The sequence below is a fragment of the Heterodontus francisci genome, chromosome 4, assembly GCF_036365525.1.
Source record: "Heterodontus francisci isolate sHetFra1 chromosome 4, sHetFra1.hap1, whole genome shotgun sequence".
NCBI lineage: Eukaryota > Metazoa > Chordata > Chondrichthyes > Heterodontiformes > Heterodontidae > Heterodontus > Heterodontus francisci.
In genome coordinates, this window is record NC_090374.1 from 146,361,304 (window position 1) to 146,384,259 (window position 22,956).

Below are 22,956 nucleotides of genomic sequence, written 5' to 3' on the forward strand. Positions count from 1 at the left end.
CTCTAAAGTCATTAGAAAAACACAGCAACTTGTTGAAGGTAATCTAATGTAATATTTTTGGGAACCATATTGGAATACGCCAGATTCAAGATTATAATTGAACAAAAACAGAATTTTAATTTGCAACAACAACTTGCATTTATATACTGCCTTTAATGTAGGAAAAGATCACAAGGCACTGCACAGAAGTTTAATAAGACAAAAATTGGCACCAAGCCAAAGGTTTTCCCATATGATCCACTATCCACAGCTGAAATGTGGACTCCCTCCACCAATGCTTCTTGATGTTTGGCTACTCAGAATTGTGCAACACTGGTTCAGGATAATCAGCTTCCCTCCCTGTTGTCTTCATGTGGCAGCATGGTAGAAACTGGGATCCCCAAATTCTTCCAGCATGTGATACAGCAACACTACTTGTAAAGCAATGAATCTGGAGGTCTTTAGTAGCTTCCTCCATGTTGCTGAAAATAAATTACATTACTTAATGGTGACTACTATGACTTCTACCTTGTCTAAAACTCAGCCCAATCATGCCTCAGCATCTTGCAATTGCTTCCCTAACAAGAGTGGAGGAAATGACTGCAGGATGTTGATATGTCACCTGGTAAGCATTTTAAGTGTGATATTTTAAGCAAGGTTAATTAAGTAGCAGTAACTCACCACTGGCAATCTAGATGTGAAGTAACTAGGGAAATTTTTATGTCAAAAGCAGCAAGTAAATTTGTACAGGATTTCCAATTTCCTGATATTGTGAGAGATGCTATATAAATGCAAGTTCTTTCTTTCTTTTCAATATTGTCTGAACAATTAGTCAAAACCAAAGCACATACACACATTCATGTAAAGTGCATTACTTTGTAGAGGCATGTGTGTATATACACAATCAATTCTTCACATATTTCCGCATACTTAGATATTGCACAATGAAGGGCAACCTGGCTGCCAGTTGTAATCATGGAAGTAATAACATGCAAGTGAAGGCCATTTTTACCTCAGCATAGTAGGGTGGTGTTATGTAAGTCATTGCTGTTCTGGGTTTTTGAGGTTTAGCATTGTTTGTATTTGCTTCTCTGATAATTTGGTGTGTGCCAGTTCTAAGAAAAATTCATATATTTATCTGCTCAAAATATTTACTGTGTGGAGAGGGTGAGAAAAAGCGAAGTATCTTGTTGCTGGGAATGAAATGGAACTTGTCACTGCAGCTGTAAGTTGTAGCAACTTTTATTTAATGTTTAAGTAGGTTTTAAAACTTTATGGGATTTCAAAAGATAACTGAATAAACAGAGTACATGGGCAAGGTTTTAACTCATTCAAAACCCACCCATTTACATAAAGTTGAAATCAGGCCCCATATTATAGAAATCTAGGCTCCAATGTCAATGTAATGGTAGGCTCCAGAAGCAGGGGTAAGTGTAAGTGGCAGGGGGGGTTGTAGGGTGGATTATGAGCACAAAACCTGTAAATAAATTAATGTGTCGCATTCTCCGATTTTGACTTGATTCAATCTTTAAATTTTTCCTTCTAGCTTTCACATCACCAAGCTACATAGCAGGTGTCATATGAACCTCCATGTAGCAATCTCTATTCCACTATTTAAAGGGACAATGCAAAAAGGTAATTTGGAGGAGCCAGGAGATGCTTAAAATGGACTCACAAAGAGAAAGGGCAGCACCTCAGGTTTAATGATGCTTCTTTGGAATTATTGTTAGGTGCAGGCAGAAGCAAGAAAGACATACTTCTCCCCAGCAATGGGAGAGAGAACTCTGCTGCTGTCACCAAGAAGGTGTAATTGGAGGTAGCTAAGGAAGTAAGCAGCAGAAACGTTGTGCCCTGGTCTTCAATGCAGTGCAGGAAGTGGATTAATGACCAGGTCAGGAAGAGTGAGTACGTCAGCTGATTCACTACTTCCTGTGGTGTACAACCCCACTCCTCTCACTCTGTCTTGCCAAGTGTACTCCATCACATCACTCCTCACACCCACTTAAGATTCAAAATCAGCCTTTCTTCACTTCCTATGCATTTACTCACCTCCACTGCTGCCACTGATGATGCACCCTCTGAAGAAATGAGTATATGATTTGGGGGAACCCAGGATTCTGTTCATTTTGCCTTCAATGCACTCCAAGAGGCCTTGGAGGTCTGAATGAGTGAAGTTGTGAATTCTTCTTTCATGGCTTGATTCCCCCAGGCACAGATTGCGCATGAGTGTTTGTAATTCCGTACAAGTGCAGCAAAAATATTGGCAAGACATGCAGTGATGTGAAGTAAAACAGCAAGAACTTCTTCTCTCTTACCTGGCATGGTAGCATAATGGTAGGATACAGGTTCATGCCCATGATGCTCTACTGACAGTTACCAATCCAAGCCCTACTGCTGTGGGAAGTATGCAGCAAAGGCAGAGGAAGGCAAGTAAAATCAGCTCTAAGCAGCTCCCACATACATTCTAGCAATGGATTTCTATAAGACAGTTTTTGCTTCAACCCCTTTAACCAGGAGATTTTGCAGAGGGATCTTACACAAATTTATTATGTGTGCCTACTGATAAAAAGTGTTATCCCACAGTGTCACTGTATTTTTAATTTTACAATAGAGGTCATTTTGACTTTATGTGATAATGTAAAGTGGATGATAGTGAATTGCAGCCTGTTCTTTATCTCTCCGCATATTTATTTCCATTGACTATTGCACAAAGTCTAAATTCCCCACAATATTTACCCTGTCCCTGCATAGCAAAATCTGTTTATTTTGTAGAGCACCATAATATTTCAGGGTTAACAGAAAATTTATTGTTAATACAATTTATTGGTCCTTCACATGACATACAAAATTCCTGCTGTGTGTACATATTCATATCTTACAGAAGATTGGTGAAATGGCACAATGACATTCCTACCCTTACACTGTGGAGGATAACAAACTTTTCAGCACATCCATATTGTTTGGGCAGTTTACTTGATGGACCTGTGTTATGTGGGCAGAATGTGATGCCAATTTAGTGTCAATACTGCAAAATGAGACCCTTTGCCAGAGTTTTAGGAGACATGCTTCCTCAGAGGCATTCAAAAGACTATTAACAACTTGTGATTCACTTCATTTTTCTTGACACACCATGTCCAAAACAAGTGCAGTTAGAGAAAAAGGTTGACCGAGCAATGTTCGCCTCTTTTCCCAGGATCTGCTTATCTACTTCTCATGTCAGGACCATGTGGGTGTGGTACATGATTATTTTAGAACACCCTGCTCCTGAAAACAGTCATATTATGGACCAACTTTCGAATTTGTAGTTAATGTATGTCTTTTTCAGGATTTAGAAAACTAAGGGTGGAATTTTAACTCCTAAGAACGGGTGGGTTGGGATCGAGTGGGAAGTAGAATTTGCAGAAAATTTAAGCAAAACTGCAACCTGGCTTGAACATACCCATTTGCAGCTTTAACTGAGGCTCGTTTAGTTGCATGTGAGGTAAAGGCTCACTGGAGTTGGTGTGGTCATTAGGACAGACTAGGTGGTATTTACGACAGCTGTTAACATCATCAGCACATGATAACTAGGGGATTTTCAATTGAATTAAACAGGCATTTGAATTTAATATCTCTGGGGTTTCCAGGGCTTGGGAAATTTGCCAGCGAAAAGTAGGCAAGTTTCGGGTGCACTTCATAGGGATATATCGACTCCAGATTGCTTGAACTTAATAAAGGCCCAGTTCTTACAGCTGCTTTGTCAGTTCCCTCTGGCAAATATTTCACTGAGGGTTCTTGTCAGCTTAGACGTTTTGGAGAGGTTTGGAGGCTATCTAACAAATACCAGCAGGATGGGAAGAACCTGGATGGTTTCAACACTACATTGGCTAATGAAGACAATGACCAACCACTGCAGCAACAATGTTCTGTGTTGGGTTTAGCAGGTGCACAGGAGACAGGTGCACAGGATAGAAGGTCAGAATAGCAGAGAGGAGAGCAACAGAGAACTGTGGTCACAGGAAGCACTACACACGTGAGAGGGTCTACCGACAGAGGCTCAGCTTCCTTGACCTATATGAAGGGCACTGTTTCTGCAGGCTCAGATTGACAAGGCAGGTGGCTGCAAACATCTGTAGCCTCCTCCCGGCTGGACATGGTGGCCATACATTGCCCTCTGCTGTCAAAGTCTCCACCTCCATCAATTTCTTTGCCATCAGAGATATCCCAAGGGTCTCTCTGTCATCTGCACATAAATGTATAAGGCAGGTCACTGATGGGTTGTTTGTCACAGTGTTGACTTATATCAATTTCCCCTGACAATAGCCAACATTGGGCATTCAGATTCACGTTGCTGGCTGCCTCTTGTGGCCATTCGAGCACCACCACATCAGCCAGGAGTTTTGATCAACCACAAAGGATTTTATTCCCTCAGTGTGCAACTAGTGTGCAACCACAAGGAAAGGTTCATTCAAGTGTGTACCAGATTCCCTGGGATCTGTCATGATGTCTTCATACTGTGGCAGTTCAATATTCCAGAACTTTTCATTCCGGGAAGCAGACTTAAGGGTTGGCTTGTAGGTGACAAGGGATAACCCTTCAAACTTTGCTCATGATACCTGAGAGGAACTGCACACATGAGATGCAGGAGTGTTACGACAAGAGCCACATGACTGCAGGGTGTGTCATTGAGCAAGTTATCAGAATGTTGAAGATGTGTTTCCAGTGCCTCAATCGTTCTGCAGGCATCCTTCAGTACTCACCAACGAGCGTCTCCAGAATGATAGTGATGTGCTGTGTCCTGCACAACATTGTGCAGCAAAGAGGATTGCAGGTTGGCGAAGATGAAAGTGCTCATCAGACATCTTCTGACAAGGAGAAGATTGAAGAAGAGGAGGAGGAATGATATGAAGATGGGGCACCCATCGCCAGGACAGCCATGTGTATTGCTCCCAGGGAAACCCTCATAGCTTGAAGGTTCACTTCATTATTCCGACTGTACAAGTAATAATGAAAACAACACCGCACCCACCCCCCCAACCAATTCCACCCCCACCACAAATCTCCCCCCCCTCCCGACCTTTGCACAATACAGATCTTTATCTGCTCATCCATCTACTGCCCCTTTGCCCAGTGCAACTCGCCATATATTGACATTTATCATTAAACAAATGAATGGCGAGTTGGCACCTCAGGGCGCAATAAAGGGCAAGACTTGGAAATGGTTCTAATCAATTAATTTTTGGTGGCATTATAGAAAAGGAAAATTAACATGACATTTTGTCAAACACCCATGTGCACAAACTAGGTAAATTATAATTTCTTCAATTTATTCTTCCTGTGTGGTTTCAGCAAAGATTGAAGCAGGCTGCTCCGATCCCTGCCCTGACTGCTGAGATGCTTTTTGCCCACACCCTCTGGGATTTGGAGCCCTTGAGAGTCCACCAAAGACAGTTCTACCTGCACCTGTGGAGGGGCAGACTTGGCCATTGGAGGACAAGGCAGCATGTTGGGTACTGGCTGAGGGGGTCAATGGGTGAGAAGTGGGAGCACTTTGCATGGAGTTCCAATTCTCCATCATCCCTGTCTTGGGCCAGCACCACATCACTCCTACCACTCTGCTGCAGACCAGCTTGGTGAGGATCAAGGACGTGTTTTATGGCTGCTGGTAATGTACCTGTCATTCTGATTAAGGTGGAAGACATGTTGGCATCCAAAGTCTGCCCAGCTGTGGTCAGGTGTCTGCATGGACTCACCTGAGAGCTGGGCTTGAATCTTTCACAATTACCTGCACCACCAATCCACTACTGTTCAAGTTGGACTCCTCCATCCTCTTTGCTATTGTGGACAGTGTGAATGGCACGTTAGTCAGTACCTGGGAAAGTTGCTGATGCACCTCTATTGTTCTCCTTTTCATTGACGCTTCTGCGGCTCTGCATCTATGTCCAGCTGAGCATAGTTTGGAGAGGATTGTGCCACCACCACCCCCCTGGCCCCGCCTACATGTACTCCCTACAGCTGTCCCTGTCACCGGTATCTGCTCATGCTTTCTTGTGAATTTTGAATCAGCAGACAAAAATCCAACCAGCTGTCTGAGTGAACCCATCGAAGTGCAGGTGCATGGCTATTCGCATGGGAGGGAGAAATCTGCTGCTGTCACATATTGGCAATGACTGCCAATAGCCTCATCCCCAGAAAGGCAGAAGAGTGCTACAAATAATTCCAAGTCCTCAGCAGGGCAGGCAAGGTAAACCATTGCACATCTGTTCCTTTTTTTTGTTCTCCACCGTGAGCACAAGCACACTCTTCACAACCTTCTTAAAACAACACTTGTCCAACCAACCCTTCATAGTGCTTTCTGGTAAAGGGTTTGGCTCCAACTCAATATCTTGTACTATGGCTACTCAGCTCCCCTCTCAACAATTACTTACATGCAAATCCCTAAATCCATTTCATTTAACAGCCTTATGCCCCTACTTTGTTTACTGCACCTCTCCCACACTACTTGGCACACACTCCTCAACTGTTAGCCTTACCCTCATTCACTCTAACTCTTGCAAGACAAATTGGTGCACAATGCCAGTCACAAGCAGGGCACTGGATGGTGGGTGCCAAACCTTAAGTACCTCCCTGCTTCAAGGAAAAGGCCATGGAGTTTGTGGGGAAGCTCTCTGCTCTTGCTGTGGGAGATGTTGCAGTTAGCGGCATCTTGCTGATGCAAGGTAACTGACTGAGCAACTACACTGTTTTCCTGCCATCCCTGTGACTCACCACATAGCCAACCTTCCACCCCATTTTCTGTTTCCTTAATCCCAACAGGGTGATGCTCAACCATTTTTGGATTCTACTCTTCTTTCTTGTAAATCTACCATCTACCACAGCAACAGGTGGCACAGGAGGAGGAGGATGATGATGAAGAAGATGGTCAGAGCCAGGGCACACAGGAATCACAGCTGCGTAACAGTGTTATTTCTCAGGTGGCAGCACATGTCAGGCATCCAGCCACCACCCCTGACAGCACTACACCAGTGGAATGTAAGAGGCGGCACCAAATTGCCAAGGGGCAAGCTGGCATGAGACAAGGGCAACCTCAATCCCATGAGCCTTCAGTACAGCACAAGTAACCAACCATATCACATGATACTAGCCCTCAGATGGCACCTAAAAAAAGCTCGAGAATAAGTTAAAAAAAGTCATGTGTAGACACCCAGTGGGTGCAGAATGTCAAGAAAGAGTAGGTTGACTGTGAGCCCTTCGGATTTCACTATAGTAAATTGGAATATGCACTGACATGGCACTAGTATTGATGGAGGTTAGAGTCATAAGGACATAAGAATTAAGAGCAGGAGTAGGCCATTCGGCCCCTCAAGCCTGCTCTGCCATTAAATAAGATCATTTGATTGTGGGCTTAACTTAATTTGCCTGCCTGCCCTCCATAACCCTTGACACCCTTGTAGATGAAAAATCTGCCTAACTCAGCCTTGAATATATTCAATGACCAGCCTCCACTGCTCACAGGGGAAGAGAATTCTAAAGACTAACGACCCTCTGAGAGAAGAAATTCCTCTTTATCTCTGTCTTAAATAGGAGATCCCTTAATTTGAAACTATGTCCCCTAATTCTAGATTCCTCCATGAGGGGAAACATCCTTTCAGCATCTACCCTGTCAAGCACCCTCAGAATCATATATGTTTCAATAAGATCACCTCTCATTCTTCTAAACTCCAATGAGTTTAGGCCCAACCTGCTCAACTTTTCCTCCAAGACAAACCCGTCTTCCCAGGAATCAACCTAGTAAACCTTCTCTGAATGGCTTCCAATGCAAGTATGTCCCTCCTTAAATAAAGTGATCAAAACTGTACACAGTACTCTAGGTGCAGTCTCGCCAATGCCCTGTACAGATGTAGCAAGATTTCCCTACTTTGATACTCCATTCCCTTTGCAATAAAGGCCAACATTCCATTTGCCTTCCTAATTACTTGCTGTACCTGCATGCTAACTTTTTGTGATTCATGTACAAGGACACCCAGATCCCTCTCTACTGCAGCATTCTGCAGCCTCTCTCCATTTAAGTAATATTCTGCTTTTCTATTCTTCCTACCAAAGTGGACAAACTCACATTTTCCCACATTATACTCCATCTGCCAAATTTTTGCCCACTCATGTAACCTAATTATATCCCTTTGCAGACTCTGTGTCCTCTTCACAAGTTGCTTTCCTACCTATCGTCGTATTGTCAGCAAATTTGGCTACAATACAGCCAGTCCCTTCATCCAAGTCATTAATCTAGATTGTAAACAGTTGAGGACCTAACACTGATCCCTGTGGCACTCCACTAGTTACAAGTTTCCAACCTGAAAATGACCCATTTATCCCAATTCTGTTTCCTTTTAGTTAGCCAATCCTCTTTCAATGCTAATATATCACCTCCAACACCATGAGTTCTTATCTTGTGTAGTAACCTTTTATGTGACACCTTATCGAATGCCTTTTGGAAATCCAAATACACTACATCTACTGGTTCCCCTTTATTCATCCTGCTCATTACATCCTCAAAGAATTCTAATAAATTTGTCAAACATGATTTCCCTTTCACAAAACCATGTTGACTCTGCCTGATTGCATAGTGATTTTCTAGATGTCCTGCTACTAACCTCTTTAATAATGGATTGTAGCATTTTCCCAACGACAGATGTTAAGCTAACTGGCCTATAGTTTCCTGCTTTCTGTCTCCCTCCTTTCTTGAACAAACGTGCTACATCTGCGATTTGATGTGTTGTCATATAAAAGGATGGGGAGTGGTTTGAAGAAATGCCTCTTTAGTTGAAAGTGGTTGAGAAAGAAGTCGGGCTGTGATGTCAAAGGGAAGACATCAGTGATGATATGTGCTGTGATGCCTCTTGCAGTAAAATGGTACCTGAGCTTCCTTTGCTTCATCGTGTGATGTTGCACCCTTTCCATGATAATAACAAACAAAGTATGCCCATAGGGAATGCTACATCTACTCCTCAGAAGATTTGACTGTGGGAAGGGGGTAGCGGGGAAAGGTGCAGTAGGTGGTCTGAAAGTTTGCTGATGGTCTGACCTGATGAAAAGCAGTCATAAGTAAGTACAGGTGTCTTGTGGTCAGAATGGCAAAAAATATTGCTTTTAAAATAGTTTCCTGACTGCTGAAATCTGTAATCAAAGATCTCCAGACTCTTCTGTGTTAGGAACACCTCACTTACACCTTGATCCCGCTGGTGGACCTCATAGTAATCAATGTAACTAACTGGGGAACGGCTTGACTTTGTACAAAGTTGTAAAACTAGTAATAGCGAGTTGCCAGTCTTTTACGTCTCTCTCCATTTTTAATTCCATTGAAATCAGTAGGGAGAGATGCCAACTCGCCATCACATGTTTTACCCTTTGCAAAAAGTCAAGATGCCCCACAATGCTGGAGCGATCCAACCCCAGGAAACTCAGAGCTGCTTCGCTACTGGCTGTCACTTTGATGTATTCATTTGAGGTAAGTGATGGCTCAGCAGGTAGAAGTGCAATGGTGCAAATAAAATCTCTCATGTTCCTCCTAGTATTTGAATTAAGAGCAGTTATTGGAAGAAATCGGGAAACAGGTTTCCCACTTCCCTGTTCAGACTGAGAACAGTGTGGGGATATCCAAGTGATAGAAAAAAAATTGGAGGAGCCTGGGGAAAAAAATAAACATTAGTACACTGTAATAGATTCTACATTAAAGCTTCTAAACACATTTGTAGTCTGAGACCAAAGTGTCGTCGTAAATCCCACCACAGTTTGTCATTGCTAAAAGACATGCTAGAAATTTAATTTGAGATTTTTTCTTGTAATAATGACAGCACAGTTCATTGCAAATTAGTGAGAACAGGATTAATATTGGTTAACATATGGAGGGCAATTTAGTGCCACAAAAGCAAACGTAAACACATCTGTGCCTCCTAATGGCAGTGTATTAAACATCTGTGTAAGCCTCCTGAACTGGGAGGCGGAGAATGGGTCAGGTACTGCTCTGACTTCCAAATGGGCTGAAGCCAAGAGATATTGGGCTTTCTTTAGTAGATAGTCTCAAAGCCCTTCAGTTTGTACCGGATGTAATATAAATCCAAATAAATTTCAGAAATGTCCAGTCAGTGACTGACATGTTTTAGTTTAGAGAAAGCCAAAGCTGCCACCCAGTCTAGCGTAATATTAAAGATGAAATGGCCAGGCAGCACAGCAGAACTCTTGGGACATTTATAACCAAGGGTGGTGGGGGAGGGGGGGTGGTAAAATTGTACTTGGGCAGTAACACAAAATTGGCAATGGTGATTTGGTAGCCGCAACAGAAAAGAAAATTGTGCAGCATGTAACACCCAAGACCAATTCCACCGCTATGCAGCATAAAGTTATCTTTTTCCTGGGTAGTGTGTGAGGTGCTGCCAGTAGTGTAATTCAGGTCTGTCAGTTACACATCACACCCTACAGATATCAGTCTAGCATAATTACCTATAGCATTACAGCATTCTTACTTCACTCTTCTCCAGACCATAACCACACATTATTCTATTTCCCACACATTAAGGTTGGCCAGATTTCCTGTTCCCAGTCATTTCTCAATGCCACTCTGGAATCAGTCACTAGAAATCACTAGGTGTGAGTTGACTACTTATCTGGCTGTGCAGAAACAATTCCTCATTGTTTACTATTTTCCCCTAGATGACACAACTGAGACTAAGAGTGGATTTTATTTCGGTGATGGGGGTCCCAGCGACAGGCCAAAAGGCATGCCCTTTATTGGACCCCCAGCCAAATTCAATGGCAGGCAGGTAATTAACACTCCACCATCAGGGATGCCATCCCCTTCAAGGGACAAGATCCTACCCCAAGAGCTGCCGGCCAAATAGAGGGCTAGGAGCTCAGCAGCGCCACCAGGTGCCACTGCTGGACCAGGAGCAGCATGGAGCCCCGGACTGCAGGTTAGTGGGGGTGGCTTCACTGGGGCCAGACAGGCAGAGCCGGCAAGGGATTGGTGGGGGGAGGTGGTGGTTGCTTAGGGCGGGGGTGGGTGCAGGCGCAGGGGTGCAGCCTTTGCCACTGGGAGCCCTCCATGGGCCACAGATTACTCTGGCAGGAGGGACCTCACTCCTCCCCCCCCCCCCAGCCACCAGCCCACACGAAGTTCACCTGGTGTTACTGGGTGGCCTCCCCATGTGGCGGAGGCCCCCCCACCGCTGCTGGTTAAAAGCCAGTGGGGATGGGCAGAGCCCTTAAGTGGTCATTAATTGCTTACTTAGGGGCCTCAATTGGCCTCTGGGCAGGAAGGCCGTCCTCGCCCCTGACAAAATTGAATGGCACCAGGAAAGTGATGGGCACTCCACTTCCTGCCTGCCCTTGCCTCCCTGCCCGTCCCTAGAGAGCTGATAAAATTCAGCCCTAAGAATTCAGCTACCTGATAATTTAATGAGATAGGAAAAGGCCATTCTGCCCTCAAGGCTCATCATCCTCATCGATCTCGTCTCTGAGTCAAAAGGTTCCGGTTCAAGTCCCAGTCCAGGACCTGAACACAAAAATCAAGGCTGACACTCCAGTACTGAGCGAGTGCTGCACTGTCTGACCCTCTCGGCGGGACATAAAAGGTCCCATGTCACAATATCAAACAAGAGCAGAGGAGTTAACCCTGGTGGCCTGGCCAATATTTATCCTTCAATCAACATCACAAAAACAGATTATCTGGTCATTATCACATTGCTGTTTGTGGGAGTTTGCTGTCTGCAAATTGGCTGCCGTGTCTCCTGCATCATAACAGTAACTACGCTTCAAAATACTTCATTGGCTATAAAGTGCTTTTGAGACGTCCAGTGGTCATGTAAAGTGCGATATAAATGCAAATCTATCTTTTTTCCTTTTTCTATTATGGCAAGCAGTTGCATTCTAAATAATCCCAATGTTTTTCCCCTATTACACCACTTGCTAGATTATTCAATATATTTATCATTCTGTGGCTAAAGCTACTTGTTCTAAATTTATTTATTTAACTGATTTCCATTTATATCTCAGCTTCTACTTTCTTGTTGGTATTTTAATGCACCAATGCACTCAACTGTGAGATCAGGTACATAGGACACAAATGGGCCCAGCTTACTGTTCTCTGCCCTGATCATATGCAACATAGCTTAACTTTACATCAGGCACGAGAATAAAAGATGGATATGGAAACGTGACTTTTCAGAACATAAACATTGCCACTGGGACTTTCCTCAAAGATTCTCCTAATCAACCATCATAACTTAAGCTGAAAATGGCAAGTAAACAAGATTTCTGCCAAAACTATGGCAGGTGATCACACAAGGAAATTCACAACAGGTATTCTAAATAGTTCTTGATCCACAAATCCGGATGAATCTCACTGAAAATTTGATGTTGTGATATTGAACATGTTTAAATAGGCAAGGATGCATGACTGTCTGGGTAGTCTCTTCTCAGTGAAACTATCAACAGGAACATGTAAAATCTCATTTGCTACCACAGTGATTGAGACCACATATATAATTAGGGAATTGACCTCACTGGTAAAAAAAAATAAAATGTCTTGCCTATAAATGTAGGATGGATATAAAGCAGTGCTTTATATCTTCATAAAGATGGCTTTTTTCAGGTCATCTCCAAGAACCAGGTTCAGAAAAATGGGCTTCAAAGAGGATTGAGAGAACATTGGCCATTTCCAGTTCTCACCTTCAGACAGAACAGACCTTAAAAATCTATGATCCATTTTACAATACAATTGTAAAACATGGGTCTTCAGACAATAAACATATGAACATATGATAACAGATCAACTGTTTCAACAAATTTAAGTCAAAATGAAAGCATATTACTTACTGTAAAGAGGGCAGTTATATTTGGCTGTTTGTAATGACTTACCTTTTTAATTCAGCAATAAGTAGAGCTGTACAGGGGACTCCCAGTGTCATCAATGAAATGTTATTGATTGCTGGCTTCACAAATGCAAGACACGTGGCTACACCAGATAGAATGCCAACAGCAGCCTTAAATCGGCTCCTAGGATAAGAACCAGATATTATAGATGGGCTCTTCTCCAACTGAGAGTAAACTCAATGCACAGAGTTCTCCCTCTCCCCCAATACCCTGTTTAATCTTTGCCATTTTCCACTGTCTTACCGCGAATATTTGCGAGTAGCATAAAGCCACCTTATGTTGCCCAGTAGCCTTCACTGGTATTTAGAAATTATTAGCTCATGGATATAAAACAGAAGCCTCAGAAGTAGGTTTGTGAACAGTTTATTAGGAATAAAATTAGATTTGTCCAAATATTATACATATATACATACAAGTGAGGAGGATAGTGATAGACATCAAGAGGACATAGACAGGCTGGTGGAATGGGTGGACAAGTGGCAGATGAGATTTAATGCAGAAAAGTGTGAAGTGATTCATTTTGGTAGGAAGAACAAGGAGAGGCAATATAAAATAAAGGGTACAATTCTAAAGGGGGTGAAGGAGCAGAGGGACCTGGGGGTATATGGGCACAAATCATTGAAGGTTGCAGGGCAGCTTGAGAAAGTGGTGAATAAAGCATAGGGGATCCTGGGCTTTCCAAATAGGGGCATAGGGTATGAAAACAAGGAAGTTATGATAAATCTGTATAAAACACTGGTTTGACCTCAGCTGGAGTATTGTGTCCAGCTTTGGGCATCACACTTCAGGAGGGATGTTAAGGCATTAGAAAGGGTGCAGAAAAGATTCACGAGAATGGTTTCAGGGATGAGGACCTTCAGTTACATGGATAGATTGGAGAAGCTGGAGCTGTTCTCCTTGGAGGAGAAGATTAAGAGGAGATTTGATAGTAGGGGTCTGGACAGAGTAGATGGGGAGAAGATTGGTGTAAGGATTCAGAACCAGAGGACACCAATTTAAGGTGATTGACAAAAGAAGCAACAGCGGCATGAGGAAAAACATTTTTACGCAGTGAGTGGTTAGGATCTGGAATGCACTGCCTGAGAGTTTTGTGGAGGCAAATTCATTCGAGGCCTCCAAAAGGAAATTGGATGATTATCTGAAGAGAAAGGTTTGCAGAGCTACAGAGAAAAATCAAGGGAATAGGACTAGGTGAATTGCTCTTGCAGAGAACCAGCACAGACACGACTGGCCGAATGGCATCCTTCTGTGCTGTAACCATTCTATGATTCTATTCTATCATTCTAAGTAATTATGTAAGACTAAAGAACCCCATTTCCGAATGCAAGAAAGCATGGAATGGTATAAGCTGAAAGCAAACATGATTCCGCGAACATCTGAACCAAATCAGGTGTTCAGAGACTTTGATATAAGTATATACATTGGACATGCCTTTTGTTCAGTTTCTGGAACTGAAAAATACACAGAGAAACTCGGTAAACATATACATCCCTTTAGGCACCAACACTATGAACTTATTTTGGTCCCAATTCAGTTCCTACCGACGTTCTTGAAATAACATACTTGACCCGTACTCAAACCAGATGTTACATTGATTTAATTCAAAAATTTGCTTTTTTCCTGTGAAATAATTTCATTGTATTTAAAAATAAAACTGGACTTCCCTGTGTCCCCAGTGAGTTTGTCCAACGAATAGATAAACGGTACAAACCAGGAAGTTGATTCAACAACTGACCTCAGTGCTGCTCATTGGAGAGAAAATTGGCTCGTGCTCCTATCCAGCAATCTCTGCTAATTTAATTGAGATACCAGAGGATAATCAGTGTCGGTGGAACCCTAGCCCAGAAAGTAAATAATGTCTTCAGATGAAGGAGGAGGAAAACTGGCAGGGCAAAATGGAAATTTTTAAGAAAATATTCCCATCATCATTTTTCACCCATTTTTAAAATGTTGAAATAAGAAAAACAAAACAATTCACAGCATATTTTAGGCTTCTATATTTGCAACAATTACATTGTTACTAATATACCATGTTGTTTTGAAACAATTTGTAAAAGTTGAAAGATGAATTGTAAATGAAAACAATTACAGTTTATGCAAATTTTTTGTTTGCATTTAATACATTATATTTGCAAAGAACCTGCTGGTTTTAGGCCAAGTTCCTTTTACATAACAAAGAGAAAACTAGATAACACATTGGATTATCATAGCACAATACAATTTTCAAATGCAAAGCCCCTAGTTGGCCTGTTGGCGAGGTCACACCCAATTAGAGGCGCTGGGAGCAGCTTGGAGGCAGGACCTAGTAAAGGAGGGTGATTTTAAAAGGCAAACGGCAGCCATGACTGGGTTTGCCCCTGTCTGAAGTAACAGAGCTACAGGGAGCGCAGAGGGCCAGCGCTGGCTGGGCAGGTATCCCGGGCATCCCCTGGAGGCTTTGAGAGATGCTGTGTCCGAGAGGAGAGATGTGCTCTTCCCTCCATCCGGAAGAAGAAATCCTCCAAAAGAGACCAAGAGGGCATGGATGGAGGTGGCCACAAAGGTCAGCAGCTGGAGAGTCACAAGAGGGATGTGGGTGCACAAAGCACTTCAATGATCTGATAAGGTCTGAAAAGGTGAGTGGCAAGCGACAACCGGGTGACAGGCCTCTAACTCTGTATAAACCAGTATGCACACGAGCTGAGTAGACTGAGTGCCCATTCTTCTCCTTCACATTGTCAGATCAAGTGGCCAGTTGCATCGCTGAGACATCAGCCTCACATATGGAATGCAATTGAGCCGGGGCATCACTGAGGAGCACAACATTTCATGTGTATGTCATGCTGGAGTAGTGAGGGAGGGCAGCCTTCTCATAAATCTGCCTCAGGTGTCACACACAAGGGGCTGAATTTTCTTCTTCAGCCGCTGAGAGCGGCGGCGGGCAAAAAAAAGGCACCCCCACCATGTCGCTGCGATCTTCTTCACGGCAGCCAAGGATAATGGGCTGATCAGGCCACACCCTCCAATCCCATGGAGGAGGTGGGCTCTCCAACGCCGCCAATGGCATCAGCTGCCTGTGCACAGGCACTAGTGCCATTTTTAAAGGGCAGCCAGCCCCGCCGGTCATTGAAATTTTTATAGGGCTACCGCCCCCCCACCCCGAATCTACCGCCCCCGAATCTATCAGCCCTTCTCCCCCCAATAACAATTAAATTCAAAATTTTTCTTCTCCACCCCAAAACACACTTTCAACACTTGACCATCCTACCCCCAAACCGATCAAAGTGCAGAGGTCTCCCCTTCCCACCCTCCCCTACATCAGTAATTTGCACTAACGCCTGTTCTTCCCCACCACCCCCAACACTGAACTAAAAACCATAAGTTCCCCTCTTCCCCACCACTGCAGCACCTGCTTTCCCTGGATAGGAAAGTGAAGGTGCATGAGTGCCGGCCGCCGCTTGGAAGATCGCAGCCCGAGGGTAAGATCACTGTTGATTTTATTTAAATGTATTCATTTTATTAATTTTAAAATGTGAATCTGGATCCAATCACCCAGCGGCGGGGGGGCCGCCACAGGGAAAATCGGGCCCGGCACTCCCAGCGTCAGATTCTGTGGCAGGGTGTTGCCAGAATGATCATCTGGCCCCGCCCTGCCATGAAGCCCGATATCGGGAGCTCAGTAAAATCCCAGCAAAGGAGGGTCTTCCTGGAGCATCAGAAGCAGATGAGTAGGCAGTGGCGTAGTGGTATTATCACTGGACTAGTAACCCAGAGACCCAGGGTATTTCTCTGGGGACATGGGTTCGAATCACACCACAGCAGAAGGTGGAATTTGAATTTAATTAATAAATCTGGAATTAAAAGCTAGTCTAATGATGGCCATGAAACCATTGTCGATTGTTGTAAAAACCCATCTGGTTCACTAATGTCCTTGAGGGAAGGAAATCTGCTGTCCTTACCTGGTCTGGCCTACATGTGACTCCAGACCCACAGCAATGTGGTTAACTCTTACATGCCCTCTGAAATGGCCTAGCAAGCCACTCAGTTGTACCTAACCAATAAAAAGGAATGAAACCGACCTGACCATTTGGCATCGACCTAGGCACCGGAAACGACAACGGCAAACCCAGCACTGTCGACTCTGCAAAGTCCTCCGTACTAACATCTGGGGGCTTGTGCCAAAGTTGGGAGAGTTGTCCCACAGACTAGTCAAGCAACAGCCTGACATAGTCATACTCACGGAATACTACTTTACAGACAATGTTCCAGACACTGCCATCACCATCCCCGGGTATGTCCTGTCCCACCGGCAGGACAGACCCACCAGAGGTGGCGGGACAGTGGTATACAGTAGGGAGGGAGTTGCCCTGGGAGTCCTCAACATTGACTCCAGACCCCATGAAGTCTCATGGCATCAGGTCAAACATGGGCAAGGTAACCTCCTATTGATTACCACCTACCGCCCTCCCTCAGCTGATGAGTCAGTACTCCACCATGTTTAACACCACTTGGAGGAAGCACTGAGGGTGGCAAAGGCACAAAATATACTTTGGGTGGGGGATTTCAATGTCCATCACCTAGAGTGGCTCGGTAGCAATACTACTGACCGAGCCGGCCGAGTCCTAAAGGACATAGCTGCTAGACTGGTTCTGCGGCAGGTGGTAGGGGAACCAACACGAGGGAAAAACATACTTGACCTCGTCCTCACCAATCTGCCTGCTGCAGATGCTTCTGTCCATGACTGTATTGGTAGGAGTGACCACCGCACAGTCCTTGTGGAGACGATGTCCCGCCTTCACATTGAGGATACCGTCCCTCGTGTTGTGTGGCACTATCACCGTGTTAAATGGGATAGATTTCGAACAGATCTAGCAATGCAAAACTGGGTATCCATGAGGCACTGTGGGCCATGAGCAGCAGCAGAATTGTACTCAACCACAGTCTGTAACCTCATGGCCTGGCATATCTGCCACTCTACCATTACCATCAAGCCAGGAGACCAACCCTGGTTCAATGAAGAGTGCAGGAGGGCACGTCAGGAGCAGCACCAGGCATACCTCAAAATGAGGTGTCAACCTGGTGAAGCTACAACACAGGACTATCTGCATGCCAAACTGCATAAGCAGCATGCGATAGATAGATAGATAAATACTATTGTATTTTTTATTTTTTTTTATTTTTTAATTAGAGATACAGCACTGAAACAGGCCCTTCGGCCCACCGAGTCTGTGTCGACCATCAACCACCCATTTATACTAATCCTACACTAATCCCATATTCCTACCAAACATCCCCACCTGTCCCTATATTTCCCTACCACCTACTTATACTAGGGGCAATTTATAATGGCCAATTTACCTATCAACCTGCAAGTCTTTGGCATGTGGGAGGAAACCGGAGCACCCGGAGGAAACCCACGCAGACACAGGGAGAACTTGCAAACTCCACACAGGCAGTACCCAGAAATGAACCCGGGTCGCTGGAGCTGTGATGGAAGGTGTCATCAACAGTGACAAACTGCGTAAGCAGCATGCGATCGACAGAGCTAAGCGATCCCATAACCAACGGATCAGATTGAAGCTCTGCAGTCCTGCCACATCCAGCCGTGAATGGTGGTGGACAATTAAACAACTAACTGGAGGAAGTGTCTCCACAAATATCCCCATCCTCAATGATGGGGGAGTCCAGCACATCAGTGCGAAAGACAAGGCTGAAGCATTTGCAACAATCTTCAGCCAGAAGAGCCGAGTTGATGATCCATCTTGGTCTCCTCCTGATGTCTCCAGCATCACAGATGCCAGTCTTCAGCCAATTTGATTCACTCTGCGTGATTTCAAGAAACGACTGAAGGCACTGGATACTGCAAAAGCTCTGGGCCCTGACAATATTCCGGCAATAGTACTGAAGACCTGTGCTCCAGAACTTGCCACGCCCCTACCAAGCTGTTCCAGTACAGCTACAACACTGGCATCTACCCTGCAATGTGGAAAATTGCCCAGGTATGTCCTGTACACAAAAAGCAGGACAAGTCCAACCCGGCCAATTACCGCTCGATCAGCCTACTCGCAATCATCAGTAAAGTGATGGAAGGTGTCATCAACAGTGCCATCAAGCGGCATTTGCTTAGCAATAACCTGCTGAGTGACGCTCAGTTTGGGTTCCACCAGGGCCACTCAGCTCCTGACCTCAATACAGCCTTGGTTCAAGCATGGACAAAAGAGCTGAACTCAAGAGGTGAGGTGAGAGTGACTGCCCTTGACATCAAGGCAGCATTTGACCGAGTATGGCATCAAGGAGCCCCAGCAAAACTGAGGTCAATGGGAATCAGGGGCAAAACCCTCCGTTGGCTGGAATCATACCTAGCGCAAAGGAAGATGGTTGTGATTGTTGGAGATCAATCATCTGAGCTCCAGGACATCACTGCAGGAGTTCCTCAGGGTAGTGTCCTAGGCCCAACCATCTTCAGCTGTTTCATCAATGAACTTCCTTCAATCATAAGATCAGAAGTGGGGATGTTCGCTGATGATTGCACAATGTTCAGCACCATTCGTGACTCCTCAGATACTGAAGCAGTCTGTGTAGAAATGCAGCAAGGCCTGGACAATATCCAGGCTTGGGCTGATAAGTGGCAAGTAACATTCGCGCCACACAAGTGCCAGGCATTGACCATCTCCAACAAGAGAGAATCTAACCATCTCCCCTTGACATTCAACAGCATTACCATCGCTGAATCTCCCACTATCAACATCCTAGGGGCTACCATTGACCAGAAACTGAACTGGAGTAGCCATATAAATACCGTGGCTACAAGAGCAGGTCAGAGGCCAGGAATCCTGAGGCGAGCAACTCACCTCCTGACTCCCCAAAGCCTGTCCACCATCTACAAGGCACAAGTCAGGAGTGTGATGGAATACTCTTCACTTGCCTGGATGTGTGCAGCTTCAACAACACTCAAGAAGCTCGACACCATCCAGGACAAAGCAGCCCGCTTGATTGGCACCCCATCTACAAACATTCACTCCCTCCAGCACCGACGCACAGTGGCACAGTGTGTACCATCTACAAGATGCACTGCAGCAATGCACCAAGGCTCCTCAGACAGTAACTTCCAAGCCCGCGGCCTCTACCAATTAGAAGGACAACGGCAGCAAATACATGGGAACACACCACCTGTAAGTTCCCCTCCAAGCCACACACCATCCTGACTTGGAACTATATCACCGTTCCTTCACTGTCGCTGGGTCAAAATCCTGGAACTCCCTTCCTAACAGCACTGTGGGTGTACCTACCCCAAATGGACTGCAGCGGTTCAAGAAGGCAGCTCACCACCACCTTCTCAAGGGCAATTAGGGATGGGCAATAAATGCTGGCCTGGCCAGTTTCGCCCACATCCCATAAATTAATTTTAAAAAAGTTTCCGTCCGTTGGAGATCCCAGGGTTTTGCGGAGCCATGGGCAAACAATGGAGGAGCCCATGCAACGCATGTGCTCCGTGATGAATGGCGGAGCAGGCTCGATGGGCTGAATGGCCTACCCCTGCTCCTATGTTCCTATGACTCAGGGTTTGGAGTGCATGAGCTCCTCCATTGAGAGAGTGTCCAATCTCTTGGACAGCCATTTGCAGCTCAGCGTGTGTGCAGGAGCAGCACACTGACATGCACAGAAAGAGTGCAACTCCCTGTAGCATTGACTGCTCAGTGTCGCTGATGGCGCAGATTTGCTAGGAGTGGATGCCAGATGCGTCCCAGCCAGTCGCCACATCCTGCATGCAAGGGCACCATGAAAGGGCTGAGGCAGTCGAAGAGGCTGATGAGGTGTCCATCCCTCAGGGAGAACAGCATCATCCTTTGCCTCCTCTGTCCCTCCGACTAAGGAACCGACCATGCAGCAAGGCCCTGTGACAGAGGCTGCCCTTGCAATGATGCAGGTGCAGCAGCCTGTGGAGGAGTCCCACAGGCACCTCCACGATAAGGATGGAAGCAATGGACATCTCAGCCATGAGTAGAGACAAGGGAAAAGCTGACTCCACCTCATCCTCAGCCACAGAACCCTTCAGTTCTGATAAAGGGTCACTGACCTGAAATGTTAACTCTGCTTTTCTCTCCACAGATGCTGCCAGACCTGCTGAGTATTTTCAGCATTTCTTGTTTTTATTCAAGAGGCCAATGGTCTGTTCAATGCAGACCAGCAGAATATTCAATGAGTGGAAGCCTTTTCTGTTCAGAAATCTGGCTGGCTGGTCTTGATGGCTATGTGGGTGCAAATGATGATTCCATAGACCTGAAGGAGTCCATCGATGGCAGCAAAGTCCAATGCCCTCTGTGTCTGCGCGGGCCTATCTGTTTCAAAATGGATGTAATCCCCACCCTCTGGAATAGGGCATCCGTGACCTGCCTGATGATTTGATGAGTTGCCGACTGCGAGATGCCACCCAGGTTGGCGGCTGATCCTTGAAACGACCTGGATACATCAAAATTCCGGGTAATAACGACCTTGATGGCTGCAGGTAGGGAATTGTCATGGGGACCGTGAGTCATCAGGTCACTTGGACCAGAGCGCAAATGTCTGAGGCCATCTGCCTGGATAGGCGCAGTCTCTTACAGCACTGGCGCTCTGTCATTTGCAGGTAGCTGACTCTTAGGTGGCACACCTGATATCTTCGGTAGTGCCTTCTTGTCCTTGCAGCCTCTCTCTGTCCTCCTCTTGACCGGGTGGATGCATCTGCTAAAGTTCCTCCTCACTACTCCATCCAATGTTGGAGTAGCTGCTCCCATCTGAACTCCCTCAATTGCACTTGTTGTTTCGTTGGTTCACCAGGGTTTCCTCTGCCCACCTCTGATGCTCAAGTGATGCCAGCTACTTCACGTCCCTCTCGAGTCCAACCACTCACTGTTTACAAATACAAGCCTCTCAGCACCAGCGATGGCAACTCTGTGCCACTGGGTGAGCAGCTGAGTTTATCTCCCATCTCTCACAACTGTTGACCATTAGCACTCAGTGCTCCCTGCTGTGTTCACAACAGCTGCTCCCTAATATGTCCCAGACCCTCCGTCTTCCCCATGCCACCAGATTAAAAATCTAAAACTGCTGCTCCAATTACTGTTAATGTTCTCCAAAACAAGCTCAACAAACTGTTAATTGGAGGCGTGTGGGTTACTGGCACTCCCCCTCCCCCCCACCCCACAACCTCCCTTTGAAAATTGCATCACATTCCAAATGCGTCAGAATCCACTGATGCCAATTGAGATTGTGATTTTCAAAGTGTGCCCACACCCGACCTCACCCTCACATGCTTTTGAAAACCCAGCTGAGATGAATGTAGTGCTGCCTCCTCTATACACATCAGAAAGCTTAGTGGGTAATACCAATTAATACGGAAAAGCCATTTTGCCCAACAAACCCACTTGTTCCACAAACCATATACAATCAACTCTATTGCGGATGCTATTCCACCCTTCAAATCTCCAAGGAAAAGTTCTTCACAATAGCTCCATGATCCATTTACAATTCATATCAATGACTTAGATGTGGGGAGTGATGGCATGGTAGCTAAATTTGCAGATGACACAAAGTTAGGTAGGAAAGTATGTTGTGAAGAAGACATAATGAGGTTGCAGACTAATATAGACAGGTTGAGTGAGTGGGCAGAAATCTGGCAGATGGAGTATAATGCGGCGGTGAGAGGAGCCGGGGTATAAAAGCAGCGGAGAGCGAGGTCCGACACCAGAAGCAGCGGCGGCAGCGGTGAGAGGAGCCGGGGTATAAAAGCAGCGGAGAGCGAGGTCCGACACCAGAAGCAGCGGCGGCAGCAGTGTGAGGAGCCGGGGTATAAAAGCAGCGGAGAGTGAGGCCTGATACCAGAAGCAGCGGCGGCAGCAGTGTGAGTGCTTTGTTCTGTTCTGTGGATCTGCTTGACCAGCAAAATTCGAAGTGTGACGTCACAGGAGGGCTGCCAGAAGTAACGCGAGGGGTGGAAATGGCAGTCAGTGGGGTAGTATGCTCCTCCTGTGAAATGTGGGAGATCAGGGAGAAGTCAAATGTCCCTGATGACTGCGTTTGCCGGATGTATGTCCAGCTGCAGCTCCTTTCAGA

General features: G+C 45.4%; 1 protein-coding gene across 3 annotated transcripts in view; it reads right to left on the minus strand.

The window, feature by feature from the left end:
- acer2 (alkaline ceramidase 2) overlaps window positions 1-22,956 on the minus strand; it is a 123,109-nt gene that overhangs the window by 24,732 nt on the left and 75,421 nt on the right. For 2 of the 3 annotated variants that reach the window (XM_068030275.1, XM_068030274.1), the window contains exon 4: window positions 12,871-13,008. The exons of the other annotated variant lie outside the window; for it this stretch is intronic. In XM_068030275.1, the coding sequence (XP_067886376.1) occupies window positions 12,871-13,008 (138 nt within the window). The remainder of the gene's footprint in view (window positions 1-12,870; window positions 13,009-22,956) is intronic. 3 annotated transcript variants of the gene reach the window in all.